The sequence below is a fragment of the Mizuhopecten yessoensis genome, unplaced genomic scaffold, assembly GCF_002113885.1.
Source record: "Mizuhopecten yessoensis strain PY_sf001 unplaced genomic scaffold, ASM211388v2 scaffold7701, whole genome shotgun sequence".
Taxonomy (NCBI): domain Eukaryota; kingdom Metazoa; phylum Mollusca; class Bivalvia; order Pectinida; family Pectinidae; genus Mizuhopecten; species Mizuhopecten yessoensis.
Window position 1 is genome coordinate 11,942 of NW_018407179.1, and position 23,143 is coordinate 35,084.

The 23,143-nt window shown below is 35.8% G+C and overlaps 1 protein-coding gene across 1 annotated transcript in view; it reads left to right on the top strand.

Moving 5' to 3' along the window:
- The first annotated feature begins 11,293 nt into the window (after window positions 1-11,293).
- Window positions 11,294-23,143, top strand: part of LOC110454158 (multiple epidermal growth factor-like domains protein 10) — a 32,267-nt gene continuing 20,417 nt past the window's right edge. Inside the window, exons 1-2 of the mRNA XM_021503533.1 lie at window positions 11,294-11,405; window positions 19,061-19,127. Coding sequence (XP_021359208.1) covers window positions 11,400-11,405; window positions 19,061-19,127 — 73 coding nt within the window. The 5' untranslated portion in view covers window positions 11,294-11,399. The remainder of the gene's footprint in view (window positions 11,406-19,060; window positions 19,128-23,143) is intronic.

Below are 23,143 nucleotides of genomic sequence, written 5' to 3' on the forward strand. Positions count from 1 at the left end.
GGGGGGGGATATACAGTGTTCCCTATGTCAATCCCGTCGGGTCCCGTCCCATCAGCGAGGGCATTTATATCTTACAGACATTTTCTAGTAATAAATATATCATTAATTTGCAAGGTATGCAGTTTTTCTGGCAGCTCTTGTTATGTAATATAAGTATACATCTTGTTTCTCTCAAAATCGTCGTGTAAAATAAGAATGCATAGCTTAATGGCTAGTAATGCTTTGTTTTAATTACAAAATATGACATAATATTCATCTCTCAAATGCTATTTTCACGTACACGTTTAGCTTTTAATGTCTTTTTGGTAGTTTGTGTGGGAAATTTTCAGCAATCTACACGTACGAAGTATTCTCAGATTATTAATTCCAACCACATGGACCGCAAAGAGAAACACTTTTCATTTAATATCAACTTCTCTTCACTTATTATGATATCGGTAAGATGTTATTTGTCTAACAAAACATTTTACAATAAAGTGCTATTTACCATTCCCTATACGTTGAAACATACCAATCGGGTTTTTGTTATATTTTAATGATCTATACCTACATATTAGTTAATCAGTGGTATTTAATAATTGATATACATTAAAATGATGTCAATTATAATATGCGTTAAGGGTTATAGCACACCCTGCCAAAAACTGCACATATGCATCGGAAGTTTTGTTCCAGTATGCCTTAATTTTTGATATTTGATAGAAACTTTCGGGGAAAAAAAAATACTGTGTGAATTATTTTTGGATTTAAAAAATCAAATAAGTTATCAAGTGAATTAATAAATAAATAATCCACTCCTGTGCCCGAATTAAAAGCAACAAGGCTAAGCAAAGATTCAAACTTGGACCCTCCATCATTATAGTGCCATTCTAACTAACTAAACTACTTGGCTACAGTGGTTGTGCCCTGGTCTTGTCGGCCAAGAATCATAAAATATCCAAATTAAGATGAGGGGAACCCAACTGTATGTAAAAAAAGCACGTGAACTTTAAGTGTTTTTTTTTCTCAAGTGGGATAGAGTTACTTAAAACTGACTTGATTCATGGTCTATTCTTGTATGTGCTTCCCATGGCATGGACACTAGTTTTTTTCCACACAAGGGACCGTTGTTTTGTTTAAACAAAGATATAAAAGGTATCTAATGTCAAAACACATAGACTTAACAAATATGATACGTTATTAGGCATTTCATTTACTTCACCTTGTTAAAAGCATGATTGATTGCAACTTTTTCACCTAAATACTTACAAATACCACGTGCTATCTCGTCTGGTCGCTGGAATTGATATTATTGCACCTCAGACAGATATATCCCGCATCAAACCCGGTGCAAGGATTTTCTTTCTTGTCTTATATCTGTTTAGTATTTTTACTCAAATTTTCAAACAATGATATATTCATCATAGGTGCAATACATGTAACGACTCGAATTTGACAATTTGCATTAGATATGTTCGTTTAAGACGAGAAATGTGTATTGTCCCCTGCATTAATCGGTCCATGCTGTGTTGTCCACCGCATTATACCGTAATATGGTGTCTACTGATTATGGGATATTGGGGAAACTAAGAAGACTTTTGCTTTCTCTAAATGCACGATGTGGCATGAGGTACTAATATTCCTCCGCATTAGTAGGTTTCAGAATAACAAAGAGGCGACAAATATAAGTCAACTCAAAGTATTTTGAAGTTCTCAAAGACAAAACTTTGTTGGTAAATCAAAACGGATAAGAACATGCTTAGATGTTAATATCTCAAAATCCCCAATTAGATTCTGATGGCGACCTGAAAATGTGCCAGTAGTCTTTAACAAGCTATATCTTTCGAAGCTTTATTGCAAATTTGTCAATCATGAAGGTACACTAAACAGATCGCCGGATACAGTACGTCCGGTATCTGACCATCTACATTGACCGTCGAGTGAAAGCCAAAGCATGGTACTCGAATGATGCCGTGTCAATAACATAGTATCGCATATGTTACTTAATTTATAGTTTTGACTGATGGTGTATTACACCTTTTCAACTCAATGTTTTACGGAATATGTATTTAATATGTTGATATTATTTTATATTTACATTCTGTATGCTTAGACCCATTGACACAAATGTCATTCATAAATGCATAACACATGTGTTCATAGAATTTCAGCACGTGACCTGGTGTAAAACATAGTAACCTGATCACACTGCGTAGTAATACACTACAAAAACTACTCACTCGGAACGACCGACCTAGATGCCTAATTCTTACATCATAAAATAAACTTGAATTTTATTTATGTGCTATGGATACATAATTTGCATGCTGTAAATTAATATTTTAAAAAAGTCCACAAATCAGCGTTAACGGAAGTTACACTGTCGTCTGATGCATCTGTCAAAATGAACGTCCCGAAACAATTTAGCTGTCAGCTGGACGATGAAACAATACCTTTTGAGCTGGAACTACCCGATCACCAAGATATGTCAGACGATGAAGTAGATAAATTTATTTCTACTCTGTATTTTTCATCAATCATTGAATCGAAATCAGCACAAGACATTGAGATAGAACTTGCCGCGAGTGCTGACCCCGGTATACCATCCCCCGAGCAGCCGGTCCGGAGTGACCCCGCCCACCCCCACCCTCATCATCAATCAACTGTCAACAGATCAACAGATTAGTACCTTCCCGGTTTAAAAAGGTTACAGAGGTGGAGTTGAAATTATTTGAAGATGCCAACCAATCTTTAGCAACAAGGAGAAATACACAATGAGGATTAGTTTTAATCCAAGGTATTAATTCACTTCTCCCCCCCCCCCTCCATGTTTAAAACTAACGGAAGTTACTGTACTGTCTCCGCTGATGTTCTTGAGTTGTTGAAAACTATCTTTCCGTATAACTGCATAATAACAAGTACTAATTCTGATGAAGTAAATTCGGTTGTTGATTTTGATTACACAAGCAATCCAAAGCACTTCATCATTACACAGAAGACCTTTTTATTTTGCAGAATGGAGCATGGAAACGTCTGGGGATTATGTCCCATTTAACAAATTACACACAGAGGAATTGGCAAACAAATTGAGTGCATTATACTGTTAAGCAAAACCCAGAAAGGTTGAGAAGAGTGCGAAGCAAATGCCAGCACGACAGGCTGAGGAATATCACAAGAACACTTTGCAACATTTGTTTTGCATATCGAAATAGTGCATAGCATAGACCTTCTCTTCTGTACATTAAAATCTCTTCACAACTAATTTTCCGTAGATGAATATACCAGACAACAGATTATCCAATTACAACGTCACGATTACTGCAGGTGTCGCTAAATGTATTCAACATCAATAAGTGTATACCTTTCAATATCTACATGTTCGATTCAAAACTTTATCATTTTTCAGACTGTTCTGATGGATTACGCGGCCCAGTCTGTTCACAATGTTCTGTTGGCTGTAGTAGTAATACATCCGACAAAACTGTGGGACATAGTGTCCGTAAGTAGTGTTCGTTATCAACCTTCAGAAAGCAACTGAAATACTCGCAATGTTAAATGATATCTATTGTACTTGGTCGGCCGTTCAAACTTTACAATATAATGATTACCGAACGATGCCTTTCAAGCACTGTAAACTGATGTGATGAGGATTGATAATTTTACACTACTGATGAAATATGTCTCCCTGTCAAAGAGTCTAAGTATATATAATGCTTAAGTGTTTACTAGATATAAGACATTTTCATCAGATTAAAACAGAGTAACAGAGTTGAAGTGTTACTTGTCAATAGTTAATTGACCTATAGGCGAAAATAACGAGATGAAATCGTTTAGCCCGATAATACAACACTACTATTTATCAGTTTGTTTTGGAAATTATAAATATAATGTAAAAGGACATCAGTGGGAACGCCTGTCCATCGTCGGTAGATATTCCCGAAAGAGAATACATAGAATTATATGTAAAATCGGCATAACTTTCTGTAAATCCAAAAGGAATAACGTTTGTTCACTGAAATGTCACTGTTAGTTGACAAAGTTTTTAAAAATGAAAGCATAACGCTTAACATACTGGCACTTTGAAAACGCATGCATACATCTTATCCTGCGAGTCGGTCAACATTATCAGCAGTCTGTCTGGCAGGTGGCATATATCCATCTTCCTCCAGGATTGGTTCCTCGGTCTCGAGTAAGTGGAGCTGCCATACCCGTCGGCTCTCTGTCCCTGTAATGGACATATTTTGGACATTGAACTCGGTGGGTCTTGTCACAGTTCCTTGAGAGCTTCATCCATGTTCACTACTGGTCACAGCCCAATGCATACTGGTGTTAGGCAACGTACTTTAATATTACTTTACCGGTCTAACTTATTAAAGTAATTTCCATTAAATCGTTGAAGACTATTTCTTTACAATCATAAACTCCATTGCAATAATGAAGCAGGTTATCTCTCCTATACCATCACATAACTGTACTAAGATTACTTCAATGATATTGATGTACTACTCAGCATAGTCTGGTTGCTGTTTTGCCTGTCTCTCTAATATATGTATATACATGATATAGATAGATTTGACTTGTTACAAAAAGTAGGTAGTTTGGTACGGTGATCAGATCACACTCGAATACTCTAATTTCTGACTGGACTTAAATATACAATGATATTCTCACAGAAATATTTGTAAAATAGTTGCACGAACGTTTTAAGAGTCCAAGCACAAAGCATTCATACTCATGAGAGAAACTTAGACGAAAGGATAACGGAACTCCTGAGTCTTTAACACAGGTGGCCTTGCTTTGTGTTTACCTGTTCTGTTTCTTGGGAGTCAAACACATTCTTCACAGTTACATGATCACTGTAATACTGTTGAACACGCATGATTATTGTAAACATAATCTGAATTATTGTGACGAGAAATTAATATACATGACAAGTGCATATTATTTTGCACGAAATACGCGCACAAAGGGGCGAACGATTGTTTTATCGCACAGTGGTGCGCACCATGTGCGGACGATGTATGGACGGTCTGTGCACGATGTATGCACAACATACTCTCGCTATATATGGTGCGCTGGGCGGTAACATAACTGCACTATTAAACGAAATCATGTTTTAACGACGACATTGTCAACAACTACTGGTAAGTCTTTGTTGAGAAATAACGAATATAATTTGTTTCAGAATATCAAAACATGCACTTCTTACATGAAAAAATGCGGATGTAGAAGCACTTCGATAAGAGTGTGCGTTAAAACATCAAGTGTCAATACAAGAACGTTCTAGAACTTGCTTCAAGCATTTGACATTAGCAGATATACTGATTTCATGAAGAGTTTTAAAGGACACAAACAATTTACATGATTTCCGTTCTACAGCTCGTTCAAGACAATGTCTTAAAACCCTAACAAATTTCTTTTCAATCTTGTACATTGAAAACTGTATATTGCTCGCATGTTTTCCCTTTTTGAATGCTTTTTTTAACTTATCAACATCAACATTTACTTTGTTTCCAAATTTTTTCATATAATCAATATCAAGAAACTTTAGCGTTTGTACCCTGATTCTAATGTAAGGGCTGCTAACGCAACTAGGTTTAGAGTAAGAAGTGTTATCGAAAGTTACTGAAATTGAAGTTGGTGTTCCTAATCATTCACTACATTTGACACATCCCATGTGCAGGTAAACCAAGGTAAAAGGATCTAGACTTACAATACAACTAGAAGTAGGAATAACTTATGAAAAATCGTAATAATTTTTATCGTAATAATTACTGCTCAAAGGGAAAGAGGGAATTATGTGCATGTGCGCGTGTTAATTACTACCAATACTTAAAGACGTGTATGAAGTAAACAACTAGTTGAATGGCTATCGTTTATCATTGGTCAGCGAAAATTAACTATTTGATACCCTCGTTAGCCGAAAGCATAGTGAAAACTAATATTAGAACGGCTTGCGGTACATATGGCAAGTTGTTTTAACATGAACAACTTTTTTTTAACTGAAGATAAATAGTTTTTCATTAAAGTGAAATTCCTTCCACTGACGTTTTTTTTCTCTAAAGAAAATATACCATGAAAATGGTTATCTTATTTTCAGATAAAATAAATTCACTGTTGAAACATTGATTTGATTAATCCTTATTAGCCTGAACAATCAACATGAAGGTTCAGCTTTTGTGTTTCTAATATAAGCTCTTACTTTTTCAGTCAAGCAATCGAAAACGCTGATAAAGCTCCGCAATGTATTTCCCTGTTTCTAAATATGTATACCCCTATGGATTAATTCGCAAGGTTTTCATACCAGATAGTTTGAGTTGTTTATATTTTGAATATAAGATACAATTTACTCGAATGTGTGTGATAATAATAGTTGCATGTCTGGTCAAAAGTTGTAACTTATCACCATCGACAATAAAACAGTAAAATATTTGTCACTTAACATACTCCGTAGTTAAATAAGTACCCACCAGCGTAATGTCATCTAGCAAAAACATTTTTAGAAATTTGCACCTTTTTTATATATTCACAGTTCAGATTTATAAAATAACACACAAAAAAAACCATGATCTTGCTTCTGATAAGGAAATCAATATTTTACTTTCTGTCTGTTGTCAAAAACATTCGCACTTAACTAATATCATTCGTTTTTACATTTGCGAACCATTTTATCATGAAAGTAGAATGACAGAGAGGTCATTTGGGAATTTGGTTTCTATTGATTTGAAGTAACAAACCCATCAGATAGTATGTCATCCTATGCGGCATTTATACCATATAGTGTGTGAATATATTGCTCTTAAAAAAACACGATAATCGCTAGTTTCATTTGCAGTACTTTATCCCAAGCGACAATGTTTACTTCATTTAGCAGGTCAGTTGATACAAGGGGGATAACTCCTTACCTGTGGCCTGACTGATGCTATGATAAAACAGGCGAATCGGTATACATTAACAATAATAGAAAGAAAAAAAACATTACAATATGGGTTTGATTACGGATGCGAAGGCAAACGGTTGGGATTAAAATCAGGGAAGAGTGAAAAAACGATAGTTGGGGAACTTAAGTATTTGTTTGTCAATATAATTGCCTATGGGCTATTTAACAAACATACAGTTTTCCGTGTACAGTAATATATTGTTGTCACTGGTTTTGTTTCTGAGTCCATTTTCTGTCTGCGTTTTAGAGCTTCAGAGATCAGAACGACTCAGAAACGTTTTATCAATATACGCATCCACTTAATTATTGTTTATATTTTGTTTGTTGTTGAATATATTATAAACAGCTTAGATCATGTGAAGGCTGGTGCCTAAGTGGACACCACATACCAGAACAATGCAACAGAAAGGAAAGATATACTTGCTAAGTGTTGCATAGGGAGCAGCGGATCAATTAGGATTCATAAATACTCCCGTGGTAGAAGACATGGAAGGAAAACACCAGATTCAACAGGTATCCCACATTTGTCGCCTTTCACGATAATTTGCACAATAAACAGTAATATAATCTGTCCATATCATTCTCTGTGCATATATAAGTGGAACTAATCTTAGTTTTGCTATCGATATCAAAAGAAGAAAAAGTAGTTATTTTTGTTATATATTGTTCATGATTATCAAATGTGTTTATCTTCAATACGCTCATATTGATAGCGTATTTCTACCAGTATAAAGAGAATATCTATGCTTTTGAATAGGATCTCATATCTGGTTTATTCCGGTTCAATGACAAACAAAAAATTAGAGGGCGTGTTAACCCGGAAGTTGCACATGTGTGTTTCCCACTGCATTTACAAGCCACATATTATAATGTTTATTGTCAAATTTGAAGCAGAAACATACTAATTTCCGTGTATGAATCACTCTAATACAACTTCCATTGAGACGTACATAACAAACAAAATAATTGCTTCACATCAATCAATCTTTCTTGATAATGATCAATTTCTGTTTGAAAACCTTGCTTTCTTGATCGATTAAACACATTATCCGGACTTTCCACAACTCTCAACCACTTTTTCACAGTAACTACATGAATGTAAAAGGTTTGTACTGCCTGACCACCTTTGGTGCAGAGAGTAGGGGCCCAATAAGGGATACAGATGAATAGATTCAATATCCTTCATCTGCCGTTAGGATGAAGGTGTTTTGACCAAATTTTAACAGTAGCATCCTATGGGGAAGGGAAATCAATTTTGAATAAATGGTTGGTCTGAACACTCCGTGGGCAGAGAGACGGAGGTAAATTGGGAAAATAGAAAAATAGCTTTAGTATCCGTCTCCTTCTGTAGGAATGACAGGATTTTGTCCATATTTGGTCTAAACCATCATTTGATGAAGGGTACTAAATTATAAAGTATAAACAGTGGGTTTGACGCCCCTAGGATCAAAGGCGCGAGTACAAATAGGGGAAACATAGCAAAATCTCCCTTTTCCTGTACGAATGACAGGATTTTGTCCAATTGCATACAAACATAACCCCTGACTAACCATGTAATACATGTACACTACCAGCAACATTTGGCTATTTCAACTTCAATTTTGCTAACATTTCCAGGTGAGTGATACAGGCCCTCTGGTCAATGTTAAGGTCAGACTGATGATCAATATGATACATGTTGTTCATTTCGCATCCTTTGTCGGAACTAGGGTTATTTGTCCAGAGGTTATTTTTATTAAGGACATTATAACATTCATTACACTTGCATATATTGTCTTAACAGTAAGACATACGTCCATTTGATGATAACTTCAAATCAGCAATACTTTTAATTGGCAAATATTATAGATCAAAATAGGCCAAAGGTCAATATGTAGGTCTCCAAACGTCAAAGGTCATTTTGATAATAAATATCAGGTAAGACGATGCATGTTAGTCTTGTACATTTTACATCAAAGGACAATATATGTATGGGTCATCGAAGGTCATAGGTCATTCTACTTTAATGTATAGTGATAGGAATATCCATATGTAATATTTTTCATTAATGAAACCAATTGTCAATGTGTCTGCCCCAACTAGAGCTTTAACACACCATGTGACATTAAACTAGTGACCGTGATTAGCAGCTATACAAAGAGCACTGGTGTATGTGTAAAAGACGCATAAATTTAAGCCTGACCTTTTCAGGGATTTAATTGCACTTTTAACGGAAGTTACCTGGATAAGCGCATGCGCATAGTCGCTTTTCACAATAGGCAAAAACAACAAATATTTTTAACTGACAAATACAGGTATATTATATGCAAACGCTTTAAATAGAACAAAATCGAAATAAAGTATTCACACTGCTAAACTGCGTACACATTGTATATGACAAGGAATGATACAAAGCTGAAATACCTTACACGCATATTCCTTAACAATATACCTTTTTTAGTTTATTCATACAGGTTCATTTCTAAAGAATCAGTCTATTTTTCATTACAATGAGGATATAGCGCGGTGTGTAGTTATCTATGGTCACGTCTGGAGCACATTATGATTAAAGATGTCACGCAAGACCTATCAAATATTTTATGTTGACATATCAGATTATCTGTTGATACCACTCAACTGTTTAGGCGATATCTGCTGAACGTAATTATTGATTTAACCATCGTCTAGTTTATATTTTTAAATGGAACTAGTTTTGATAAAGAAAAGAAAGAGTCATGATTTTTGTATATATCTATTTCTGTAAAGGAATAATCTTCATGAAATATTTCCACTAAATTGTTCGTTACAGATGCATTACTGGCTTATTCTTGATCAAGCATAAAACAATACCCCAACAATATAATAAACATGTTTAACTACTACAGTAGGACTCGATTTCTTCCATCGAATTATCGAGTTACGGATGTCGTCATAATCTGTTATGTCAACATAAAATATGGATGTGTCGCATTTATGTTTTCGTAATGTCGATATGTTATCACATTTTCCAAGATAACGTCGGTAGGTAACTCGGTTTATATTCCTGTTATACTTGGTGTGATATCGACTTGCCACCTGTTTATGTGTTGTGCGCACGATGTGTGCACGGTGTGTAAACGATGTGTGCACGATGTGCGAACGATAAAAATCTGGACGATCATTGCTTTTCAACTTTTGTGCGGACGATGGACGATCGTAGTGCGACTCTCGTAGACGACTCTCGTGGACGACTCTCGTGGTTGGTGTAAATTGAAGAATGACTTAACAATATATACGGTTTCGTGTTTAAACATATTAACTTGATTGTGTAAGTGTGTTTCAATATTCTAGCTTCATCTTTTAGATTATCTTTCTATCTATTCTTTCTAAAATTTAGAAATGGGGTTTTCGGTGTATTTTAAACGCGACCTCAATCGACTCATGTACAATTACAACAAATATGGAGTTGGTCCAATATACAGATACACATATCCACTTTGTACAGGTACGTACCTGGACCGTAGTTTTCCTCACCCAGGGTACTTACGTAACTCGTCGAGGTGTGAATTCCAGATAGAGGGGAGATATAGACCGAACCGAATGCAACTAACAAATACTACACGTCCAGTTGTGTTTTCATAACAGTCATACGGTATAATACAGCAGCTCCCTGTGTCCTGCACAGGTTAGGTAAAACTCAGTTAAGTCATCAAATTGTTATTTACCTGTAGCCAAACCCATTCCTGACAGTCTAACGCGTACGGTCACTGTACTATTGTGTAACACGCATTGTAAAACTGTACAACATCTTGATTAGTTTGATGGGAAATTAATATCTACAGTGTGCATTATTGCATACGAGCCTTAGCTTTCGTATGTTTTTTATTCCGTAATATTAATCAACAAATGTGTGGACGATGTGTGGACGTCGTGTGCACGATTTATGCACGATATGAGCTCGCTACTTTTGGTGCGTTGTTCGGTTACAAAACTGTATACATAAGTTAGTAAACAAATATGTTCCCCACATAATTATCATGAGACGTACTTATGCTAATTAGGTCTGTTCAGCGATACGCCTCGTTTTGGGTTCCGTATGTCGGTTATGTATCCAGGATAAGAGGAAATCATATACATGTAGCGGACAACCAGATTAAGACAGGCTTACCGACCCACTTTTATATTTGAAAATATAATTTACGTCCATTTGCATTTCACTAATAATAATGATTCAACTTTCCTTGCCAACGAAACATATCGGTTAATTGTCGGGATGTCCTACATGCATACGACATTGAAAGTCTTTGCCAGTAGAAAACTATCCAGGCAAGTTAAGACTTGTGTACAGACAACAAAACAAGATTAAAAATACTGAAATTCACAACAACAACCACCTTATCGAATGGCCGTGCATTTTTATTGATTAGTAGAGCAGAACATTTACTTCCTCATTGGATACCCGTGCGCTTGCGACGGAGTAGACACAAATCTTTCGTTTGATACAGTACGCAGTATATGTAAAATGACGGTGTGTAATATCTGCCTGCTGGAGGTTCTGTGTATCTTATCAACTTTAAAGATTGTCAACACATCAGGTATGATTGAATGTACACTTTCTGTTTGTCCTTCATTCTAATAGTAAACATATACGTCACGTTGATCTGGACCTATATGTTATAGCACAAACCTTAAGTGTTTAACCATGGATAATGTTGCTTGTACAACAGTTAGGGGTTAATACATAGCGTGTACCTAAGGTTCATGTTTTATACTTCCGCATTGCACAGTTACTGTGACAAAGTATCAAACGATATGCATTTATTTCAGGGTATGCACGTATAAAAAAACACATAAACAATATACTAGCTATGCTTTAAATATTGCATGACAATGGTGCTGTGTTTCTACTGTTCTTTCTTTGGTACTGGCATCGGTAGGCAGATTGATATGTTTTACAACACTGTTCGGAAGTCAATGGCACTAAAACATTAGTCTATCCAACTACAAATTCCATAAATATATGACCTACAGTAGCCAAGGGGCTTATGGTCTTTATAGATTAGTAATATAATATTATATCTATTTTGTGTTTAGATAATGTAAATGTTTTGAGTTTTAACGTGTGTAACTTGTCGACCTCATAATGTCTATTTTGTTTGGAATTACTTCCTTGTCCCACATATAGGTCTCATAAGTAATAACGACAGTATGATCCGATATGAACATTGGATCTGAACAAGCAAATGGTTCGTCGGATGCGTATTACTTGAATACATATATAGATTGGCAAAACAGCAATGATGCCAGTATGAAGCAAAACATGTAGTACCAACAGAACAGACAAAGATATTTGTCAGATATTCAGGTTGATTCGCACATTTTTCAACATAAATAACATTTAATAGATATCAACAGTCACTATGAGATAACAAACATACAACAAAAACAGGGTAGTTAAGTATGTGAAGCATGCTGTTGTCCTTGACATCATAGGGCCTATTTCATTACAGTTTGATATGTCCTGAACATGGATGAAGCTATTACCAAGTCATTAAGAAAACAGACTTATTCAGTAATCGACCTAACTAGGAAAGAGTTGTCAACATTACTTTGCAGGAATAGATAAAAAGCTTTGTTTTTACAATAATGTTTCGGGTAAATAAAACCATGATGACTTTTTGAATCAGTTTTAGCTAACCTAGCCCGAAAAGCCAGTGGGCTTATGCCGTGGGGCCGTGACCGTCGTCCTTCCAACGTCAACTTTTGACTTTAAACGACTTTTTCTGAATAATCAAAATGCCCATGATGATGATATTTGGCAAATACCATGCTTGGTTGGATTAAGGGCTAATACATATGTTCAAATGAATGACCTTGATTTATATTCACGGTCACAGGGGTCAATTTGTTTTTAAACCTGCAAACGGCATCTCATGAATAACCATAAGGCCCAGAATGTTGATATCTGGCCAGTAACATGCTTGGATGAAGGGCTGTATAGTTTTTTAGCTCTCCTGACCCACAGGGGTATGATGTATATAATTCTTTCAACAGGTTATTTTGAATGACTACGAGTCAAGACACTGCTATTTTGCCTGTAGCTTTATCTTAGTCCACGTTTAAAGTTCAACAAGTCCCCATAATAGATGCTGTAGTCACCTAAAATTCTAACCCGCTGAACAGTCATATTGAAGACCTCAATTGAAAATCGGAACTTATATAATTTATTATGTGATTTGAATATGTTGAACTTGTACATAGGCTATGAAAAATAATAAAACATAAAGGTTGATGTTGTTATACAAAAAATGCTCACCTGACGGATAACATGTCAATCTCTTTTGCGACCCATATGAGTGCTTAGAAATGACCAATAATTTAAAGATGATTTATATGCCAAGGTCATGCGGAGCTTTATTTGTCTTCTTTTAGCTGTTGAGAGGAGTTCCTTCCTAAAAAAGATAGAATCTGCCATGGATAATCACTTTAAACATAGTAAAATATAAAATGAACTTCAGATGATATGCCATTTAATAACAGTATGTGATGTTATGAAGGCGCTAGAGATGTTATTAACATTGAAACTGAATAGTGCGATGATGTTCAAAACATGTCTAGCGTTTTAATATTGTGATGTAGTTGTTAGTGATGTGACACCTTAAAAGTTAGGATCAGTACTTTGCTAGAGTGAAGTCCCTTGTGGAGCTTTTTTGTTAGGAGAGAAAACATGTCGTGTGCAAAAGCGGAAAGCGATGTGTGCACGTGTGTTGTCAACACATCGGCGAGGCAGGATGCAGGTGGTGGAGGGGTAGCTGGACCCTGAACACGTTGTTGCTCCCGGAGCGGGGTTAAACTTATATAGCTGTAGATGCAGGTAAGCTGCTGTGTTGTTTCATTTATAGTGTGGTGAATTTTGAGTGAAAAGTGTATAGGTTTGTTATTTGGAAACCTTGAAAACATCGTGATTGTTATATTTCGTATGTAAAATGGCTGCCCATGCAGTAGTCGATATAAGGTGAATATTTTGTTGTTGTAGTGGTTTTGTAAATGGCCTAGTACTCGACATTGGTGATGACAGGGCTGGCTTGGCCTCTTCCATACAGTCTATATAGAGATATGGGCATGCAGTGTTAGCGTCTAGAGTTTAGTGTCCCAGATATGTGAAATGATGATGTGGCAGTGTTAGTGCCGTGAGGTGAAGGTCACGTGTGGGATTCTGTTGTGTGGCGGAATCCTTTCGAGGTCACAGGGTACCAGAAGTGATGTGGCGGGTTGACATAGTGAAGTATTGTGTGTACCACAGTTGGTGTATAATAGTCCGGTGTCGGTTATAAACTGAATTAAGGAAGTTATATGTGTCCATGTATATATCAGTAAGGTAATACTGAGTATATGTATATATAACTGTAATAATTATACGCTCCATAGAATATGTTCGTTGCCAACTGCGTTCATACTACCGTATACGCAGTCAATATTAAGGTCAATCCTTAAATATACACCTCTAGCTCCTTTTATTAAGTTCAATATCTTTCAATAAATTAATGATTAATATATATTGTATACTACAGTATATGTCACGGCTATTTACACATGTTCTGCGAAATCAAAATTGCACCGAAGATCAACAGCACATAAATAAATTTCAGAATGTCAAATTATATATTACTGGTCAAACACGATACGAACAATCAACATAAACAATAAACATATTTTTTCCGCATATTTTACCAAAGAAAACTTTTAAATATCGAAGGTCAATGTTTGGGACAGAAAAGGTCAAACTGATGATCAATATGATACATGTTGTTCATTTTGCATCCTATATCGAAGGTCAAAGTACAGACAAACTAGGGTTATTTGTTCAGGGGTTATTATTATTAAGGACAGTATACCATTCATTACACTTGTATATATTGCCTTAACAGTAAGACATACGTCAATTTTATGATAACTTCAAATCAGCAATATTTTTAATTGGCAAATCTTAAAGATCCAAAGAGGCCAAAGGTCAATATGTAGGTCTCCAAACGTCAAAGGTCATTTTCATAATAAATACCAGGTAAGACGATACATGTTAGTCTTGTACATTTTACATCAAAGGACAACATATGTATGGGTCATCGAAGGTCATAGGTCATTCTACTTAAATGTATAGTGATGGGAATATCCATATGTAATATTTTTCATTATTGAATCCAATTGTCAATGTATCTGCCCTAACTAAAGCTTTAACACACCATGTGGCATTAAACTAGTGACCGTGACTATCAGCTATACAAAGGGCACTGGTGTATGTGTAAAAGACGCGTAAATTTAAGCCTGACCTTTTCAGGGATTAAATTGCACTATTAACGGCAGTTACCAGGATAAGCGCATGCGCATAGTTGCTTTTTACAATTGGCAAACACAACTGACAAATACAGGTATATTATATGCAAACGCTTTAAATAGAACAAAATCGAAATAAAGTATTCACACTGCTAAACTGCGTACACATTGTATATGACTAGGAATGATACAAAGCTGAAATACCTTACACGCATACTCCTTAACAATATACCTTTTTTAGTTTATACATACAGGTTCATTTCTAAAGAATCAGTCTATTTTTCATTTCAATGAATATATAGCGCGGTGTGTAGTTATCTACGGTCACGTCTGGAGCACATTATGATTAAAGAAGTCAAGCAAGACCTATTAAACATTTTATGTTGACATATCAGAATATCTGTTGATACCACTCAACTGTTGAGGCGATATCTGCTAAACGGAAGAATTGATTTTATCATCGTCTAGTTTATATTTTTAAATGGGACTAGTTTTGATAAAGAAAAAGAAAGAGTCATGATTTGTGTATATATCTATTTCTGTAAAGGAGTAATCTTCATTAAATATTTCCACTAAATTGTTCGTTACAGATGCATTACTGGCTTATTCTTAATCAAACATAAAGCAATACCCCAACAATATAATAAACATGGTTAACTACTACAGTAGGACTCTATTTCTTCCATCGACTTATCGAGTTACGGATGTCGTCATAATCTGTTATGTCAACATAAAATATGGATGTGTCGCATTTATGTTTTCGTAATGTCGATATATTATCACATTTCCTAAGATAACGTCGGTAGGTAACTCGGCTTATATTTCTGTTGTACTAGCTGTGATATCGACTTGCGACCTGCTGATTTGTTATACAGTTGTGGGATCGATGTGTACACGGTGTGTGAACAATGTGTGCATGATGTGCAAACGATAACAAATCTGGACGATCATTGCTTGTGCACTTTTGTGCGGATGATGGACGACCGTAGTGCGATAATTATCGTGGTTGGTTTAGATTGAAGAATTACTTAACAATATATACGGTTTCGTGTTTAAACAAATCAACTTGATTGCGTAAGTTTGTTTCTATTCTAGCTTCATCATTAGGCTTATCTTTCTATCTATACTTTCTTAAATTTAGAAATGGTGTTTTCGGTGTATTTTAAACGACCTAAATCGACTCATGTAAAATTACAACAAATATGGAGTTGGTCCCATATACATAATAAACATATCCACTTTGTACAGGTACGTACCTGGACCGTAGTTTTCCTCATCCGTGGTATTTACGTAACTCGTCGAGGTGTGAATTCCACGTGAAGGGGAGATATAGACCAAACCGAATGCAACTAACAAATATTAAACGTCCAGTTGTGTTTTCATAACAGTCATACGGTATTATATATCATCTCCCTGTGTCCTGCACAGGCTATGTACAACTCTGGTCACCCATCAAATTGTTATTTACCTGTAGCCAAACCCATTGCTGACAGTCTAACGGTCACTGTAATATTGCGTAACACGCATTGTAAAACTGTACAAAATCTTGATTTGCGTAGAGAAGCGCACAACGGGGCGAACGATTTTGAAATCGCACATTTGTGTGGACGTCGTGTGCAAGATGAATGCACGATGTGCACACGCTACTCTTGGTGCGTTGTGCAGTCACACAACTGTATTCCCACAGAATTATCATGAGACGTACTTATGCTAATTAGGTCTGTTCAGCAATATGCCTCGTTTTCCTTAACAAGATACCTTTTTTAGTTAATTCATACAAGTTCATTTCTAAAGATTCATTCTATTTTGTATTTCAGTGAGGACAAAGCGCGGTGTGTAGTTACCTGCGGTCACGTCTGGAGCACATTACAATAATATCCCCATCGACGTATGATTATAGACGTCACGCGAGACCTATTAAATATTTTATGTTGATATATCAGATTATCTGTTGATAACACTCAACTGTTTAAGCGATATCTGCTGAACGGAAGAATTGATTTTACCATCGTCTATTTTATATTTTTAAATGGGATTAGTTTTGATAAAGAAAAGAAAGAGTCATGTTTTTTTGTATATATCTATTTCTGTAAAGGAATAATCTTCATAAAATATTTCCACTAAAGTTTTCGTTACAGATGCATTACTGGCTTATTCTTAATCAAGCATGAATCAATACCTAAACAATATAATAAACATATTTTAACTACTACATGTACAGTAGGACCCTATTTCTTCCATCGACTTATCGAGTTACGGATGTCGCCATAATCTGTTATGTCAACATAAAATATGGATGTGTCGCATTTATGTTTTCGTAATGTTGATATATTATCTCATTTCCCAAGATAACATCGGTAGGTAACTCGGCTTATATTCCTGTTATACTAGGTGTGATATCGACTTGCCACCTGTTTATGTGTTGTACGCACGATGTGTGCACGGTGTGTAAACGATGTGTGTACGATGTGCGAACGATAAAAATCTGGACGATCATTGCTTGTACACTTTTGTGCGGACGATGGACGATCGTAGTGCGACTCTCGTTGACGACTGTCGTGGTTGGTGTAAATTGAAGAATGACTTAACAATATAAACGGTTTCGTGTTTAAACATATTAAACATGTGTAAGTGTGTTTCAATATTCTAGCTTCATCTTTAAGCTTATCTTTCTATCTATTCTTTCTTAAATTTAGAAATGATGTTTTCGGTGTATTTTAAACGCGACCTCAATCAACTCACGTACAATTACAACAAATATGGAGTTGGTCCAATATACAGATAAACATATCCACTGTGTACAGGTACGTACTAGGACCGTAGTTTTCCTCACCCGGGGTACTTACGTAACTCGTCGAGGTGTGCATTCCAGTTGCAGGGGGGATATAGACCGAACCGAATGCAACTAACAAATACTACACGACCAGTTGTGTTTTCATAACAGTCATACGGTAAAATTCGGCAGCTCCCTGTGTCCTGCACAGGCTAGGTAAAACTCAGGTAAGTCATCAAAATGTTATTTACCTGTAGCCAAACCCATTCCTGACAGTCTAACGCGTGAGGTCACTGTAATATGGTGTAACACGCATTGTAAAACTGTACAACATCTTGATAAGTTTGATGGGAAATTAATATATACAGTGTGCATTATTGCATACACGCCTTAGCTTCCGTATGTTTTTTATTCCGTAATATTAATCAACAAATTGTACAAAATCGCACAGTTGTGCGCACCATGTGTGGACGATGTGTGGACGTCGTGTGCATGATTTATGCACGATATGAGCACGCTACTTTTGGTGCGTTGTTCGGTCACACAACTGTATAAATAAGTTAGTAAAAACATATGTTCCCCACAGAATTATCATAAGACATACTTATGCTAATTAGGTCTGTTCAGCGATATGCCTCGTTTTGGGTTCCGTATGTCGGTTATATAGCCAGGATAAGAGAAACTCATATACATGTTGGGGACAACCAGATTAAGAAAGGCTTACCGACACACTTTTATATTTGAAAATATAATTTACGTTCATTTGCATTTCAATAATAATAATGATTTAACTTTCCTTGCCAACGAAACCTGTCGGTTGATTGTCGGAATGTACTACATGCATACGACATTGAAAATCTTTGCCAGTAGAAAACTATCCAGGCAAGTTAAGACTTGTGTACAGGCAACAAAACAAGATTAAAAATACAGAAATTCGAAACAACAACAACCTTATCGAATGGCCGTGCATTTTTGTTGTTTGGTAGAGCAGAACAGTTACTTCCTCATTGGATACCTGTGCGCTTGCGACAGAGCAGACACAAATCTCCCGTTTTATACGCAGAATATATAAAATGAAGGTGTGTAATATCTGGCTGCTGGAGGTTCTGTGTATCTTATCAACTTTAAAGATTGTCCACACATCAGGTATGATTTGATGTACACTTTATGTTAACCCTTCATTCTGATAGTAAACATATACGTCACGTTGATCTAGACCTACATGTTATATCACAAACCTTAAGTGTTTAACCATGGGTAATGTTGCTAGTACAACAGGTAGGGGTTAATATATAGCTTGTACCTAAGGTTCATGTTTTATACTTCCGCATTGCACAGTTACTGTGATATAGTATCAAACGATATGCATTCATTCCAGCGTATGCAGGTATAAAAACAACACATAAACAATATACTAGCTATGTTTCAAATATTGCCTGACCTAATGGTGTTTCTACTGTTCTTTCTATTGTACTGGCATTGGTAGGCCGATTGATATGTTTTACAACACTGTTCGCAAGTCAATGACAGTAAAACACTGGTCTATCAACCAACACATTTTATATATATTTAACTTATCCAAGGAGCGTATGGTCTTCATAGATTAATAATATCGTATTTTATCTATTTTGTGTTTACGTAATAAAGGTGTTTGCCGACTTCATAATGTCTTTTTTGTTAGAATTACTTCCTTGTCCCACATATAGGTCTCATAAGTAATAACGACAGTATGATCCGATATGAACATTGGATCTGAACAAGCAAATGGTTCGTCGGATGCGTATTACTTGAATATATATATAGGCAAAACAAAAATAACGACAGTACGAAGCAAATGCTTGTCGGATAGGTTTTACTTAAATACAAATAACGGCAAAAAATGGTCAACCAACAGAACAGACCAATATATTTGTCAAATGTTCAGGTCGATCCGCCCATTTTTCAAGATAGAAACATTAACATTTACATTTCATAACATTTAACAGAGATCAACAGTTACTATGAGACAACAAAAATACAACAAAAACAGAGTAGTTAAGTATGTGAAGAAATCTGTTGTTATTGCATATCCTGGCTACCAGCCCCCAAGTTTTATGTAGAACCTCTCAACCGCGTTTTACTACTAGCCTTTCTCTCCCTTGTTTAGAACTAAGGGGCTGGTCAAATCTGAAAAACAATCATACCCCGGAATAGTGGTGAGTGCAGAAAGGTCACGCCCATATTACATTACTGAGATCATGCAGATTTGTTTCGGTTATCAAGATGTGGATGGGATGTGACCAGGGGCAGTTTTATTACCCTGGGTTCACAAGTGATTGTTGGAGTGGGGTGATTGGGCAAGAGGGGGTTCCTTTAGCTGCGTTCATATGGTATTGGCTATACATTTTAGGGCCTGTTTTATTACAGTTGGATATGTCATGAACATGGATGAAGCTATTACCAAATCATTATGAAAACTGAATTATTCAGAAATCGACCTAACTAAGAAAGAGTTGTCAACATTACTTTGCTGGAAAAGATATTTTATTTGGTTAACAAATTGGAAGTAGAAAAAGCTTGACTTTTAAGATTGCCCCATTTTGTTTTCATAAACTATAAAAGATGCTCTGTTGGATTGCATATGTTGTTGTTGTGTCACTATTGATAGCTTTGATGAATTATGAAGCTGAAAGCCTTACTCAGCCAGATATAAAAAAAAAAACTTTTAATTTACAAAAAAAAATTGGGGAGATAAAACCATGACGCCTTTTTGAATCAGTTTTAGATAACCTAGTCCGAAGACCAAGTGAGCTTATGCCTTGGTGCCGTGTCCGTCGTCCGTTCGACGCCAACTTTTTAATTTTAACGAATTTGACCAATAACATGCTGGAATTAAGGGCTCATAAACATGTTCAAATTAATGACCTTGACTACTTATATTTGTGGTCACAGGGGTCAATATTGTTTTAAGCCTTTAAACGTCAGCTTCTGATTAACCGTAATGCCCCGAATGTTGATATGTTGCCAGTAACATGCTTGGATGACGGGCTATATAGTTTGTAGCTCACCTGGCCCGCAGGGGTCAGATGTATTTAAATATTTTAACATGTTCTTTTGAATGACTTTGAGTAAAGACACTGCTCTGTAGCTTTTTCTTATTCCACGTTTAAAGTTCAACAAGCCCCCTATAACAGATGCTGTAGTCACCTAAAATTATAACCCCCTGATAAGTCATATTCAAAGACCTCAATTAAAAATCGGAACTTATATATGTAATTTGAATATTTGAACTTGTACATAGGCTATGAAAACAAAAGCATTAAGGTAGATGATGTTGTCATAAAAAATGCCCACCGGACTTATAACATGTCAATCTCTTTTGCGACCCAACTTAGTGCTAAGCAATGACCAATAATTTAAAGATCATTTATATGCATAGGTCATGCGGAGCTTTATTTGCCTTTTCCTAGCTGTTGAGAGAAATTCCTTCCTAAAAAAGATAGATGTTGCCATGGATAAAATATTCAAGTCGATCCTTATAATTTAATCTACTATACACAATCCCTGTGGAAATCCACTTTTATTGATGAACTCTTTTCTCTTAGAAATTATTACGCCGCTGTAGCAGCCAATCGAAAGCGACGTTAAAAATGGCGACGTCACTTTTTTAAGTTATGGACTGATAACATAAATTCCTAAGCCAATGACAATGCTTGTTACAAGCAAGATTAAATTATAAACATTGAAGCTGAAAAATGCGATAATGTTTATAACATGTCTAGCGTTTTAATATTAACACTTCATGTCAGGAAAGGACACATCATATGATGTTAAAGTGGTTTTGATGGTTATAGGTCTGTTTAATTACCTGTAAAAAAATGTTACTCGGACGTTTCACAATGATTTTTGGACATTGCCATAGCAATAATCATCTACTTTTGAGGCTGGTATGCCTCTCCTCACCTAGTTAAAGAGAAATCACCTCCGCATGACTTAGGTATGTAAACGAACTTTCAGTAATATGTCATTTCGTAGCATTCAGCTAAATCACTAAAGAGATTGGCATGCTATAAGTCCAGTGAAATATGTTTATGAAGACATCAGCCTTGATGCTTTATTATTGACTACATTAGCCTGGTTTTGTAGCTTTCAAGTAGTCTACGTACAAGTTCAATACATTTTAATTACAAACATGTATACATATTCCGATTTTTTATGAGGGTCTGTGAATATGACATACTAGGAGGTGGAAATTTAAGGTGACTATTACTTTTTTTAGAAGCTTGTTGAACCTTAAGGTTACAGGTCTGAGATTAACACAAGGTGGTCGATGCAGGCCCATTGGGATTGTTTTTATACCATGTAGTTAGCATAAAAATGTATTTAGTGGCTAAAAATACAAACATAATATACATAACATCATTAAATGTATATTGTTTGCATCAGCATAATGTCATAACAAAAATGACAGAATACATTAAAGGCCCATTGTTTACTAGTTCAACCAGTATGAAGTCAGAAAAGGGGATGAAAGCAATAACAGATAAGGTGCTGACCAGCCTGCGGTGATCAGATAGTCAAATTACAAATCTTATCCATATTTGACCAATCTCTAGAATCAGGTATCCAAGTGATGAAACTTATAAGAGTTATTTTTGTTCTAAATAATTAAATATTCTAGAGACGGTGGCCATTATTGTGCAAACGTGTGTTCTTGAGGTAAAGTGAATTAACACAAAAAAACCTAAATAAAACCAGTGAGGAAAATTCAGAATATAATTGTTCGTGCATGGTGCCCCTGCAAAGATTACACATACATGTACCACACTGTACTTAAGTCTCCTGTTGAATCATTTAAATGTACATTTCTGGAAAAATCTAAACATAAACATATTATCATCTCATTTTTAACTAAAGGCCAAGTGAGCTTATGCCGTGGTGCGGTGTCCGTCGTCCGTCCGTCTGTCCTGCGTCAACTTTTTTACTTTATACAACTGTTTTTCCTGTATAACCAAGAAGCCTAAAAGGGTTGATATTTGGCTAGTAGCATGATGGCATAGAGGACTACCAAGTTTGTTCAAATACATGACCTTCGCCGATTTTCCAGGTCAAAGGGGTATACTATGTTAAAATCTTTTAACAACTTCTCCTTAATAACCAGAACGCCGAGGATGGTGATATTT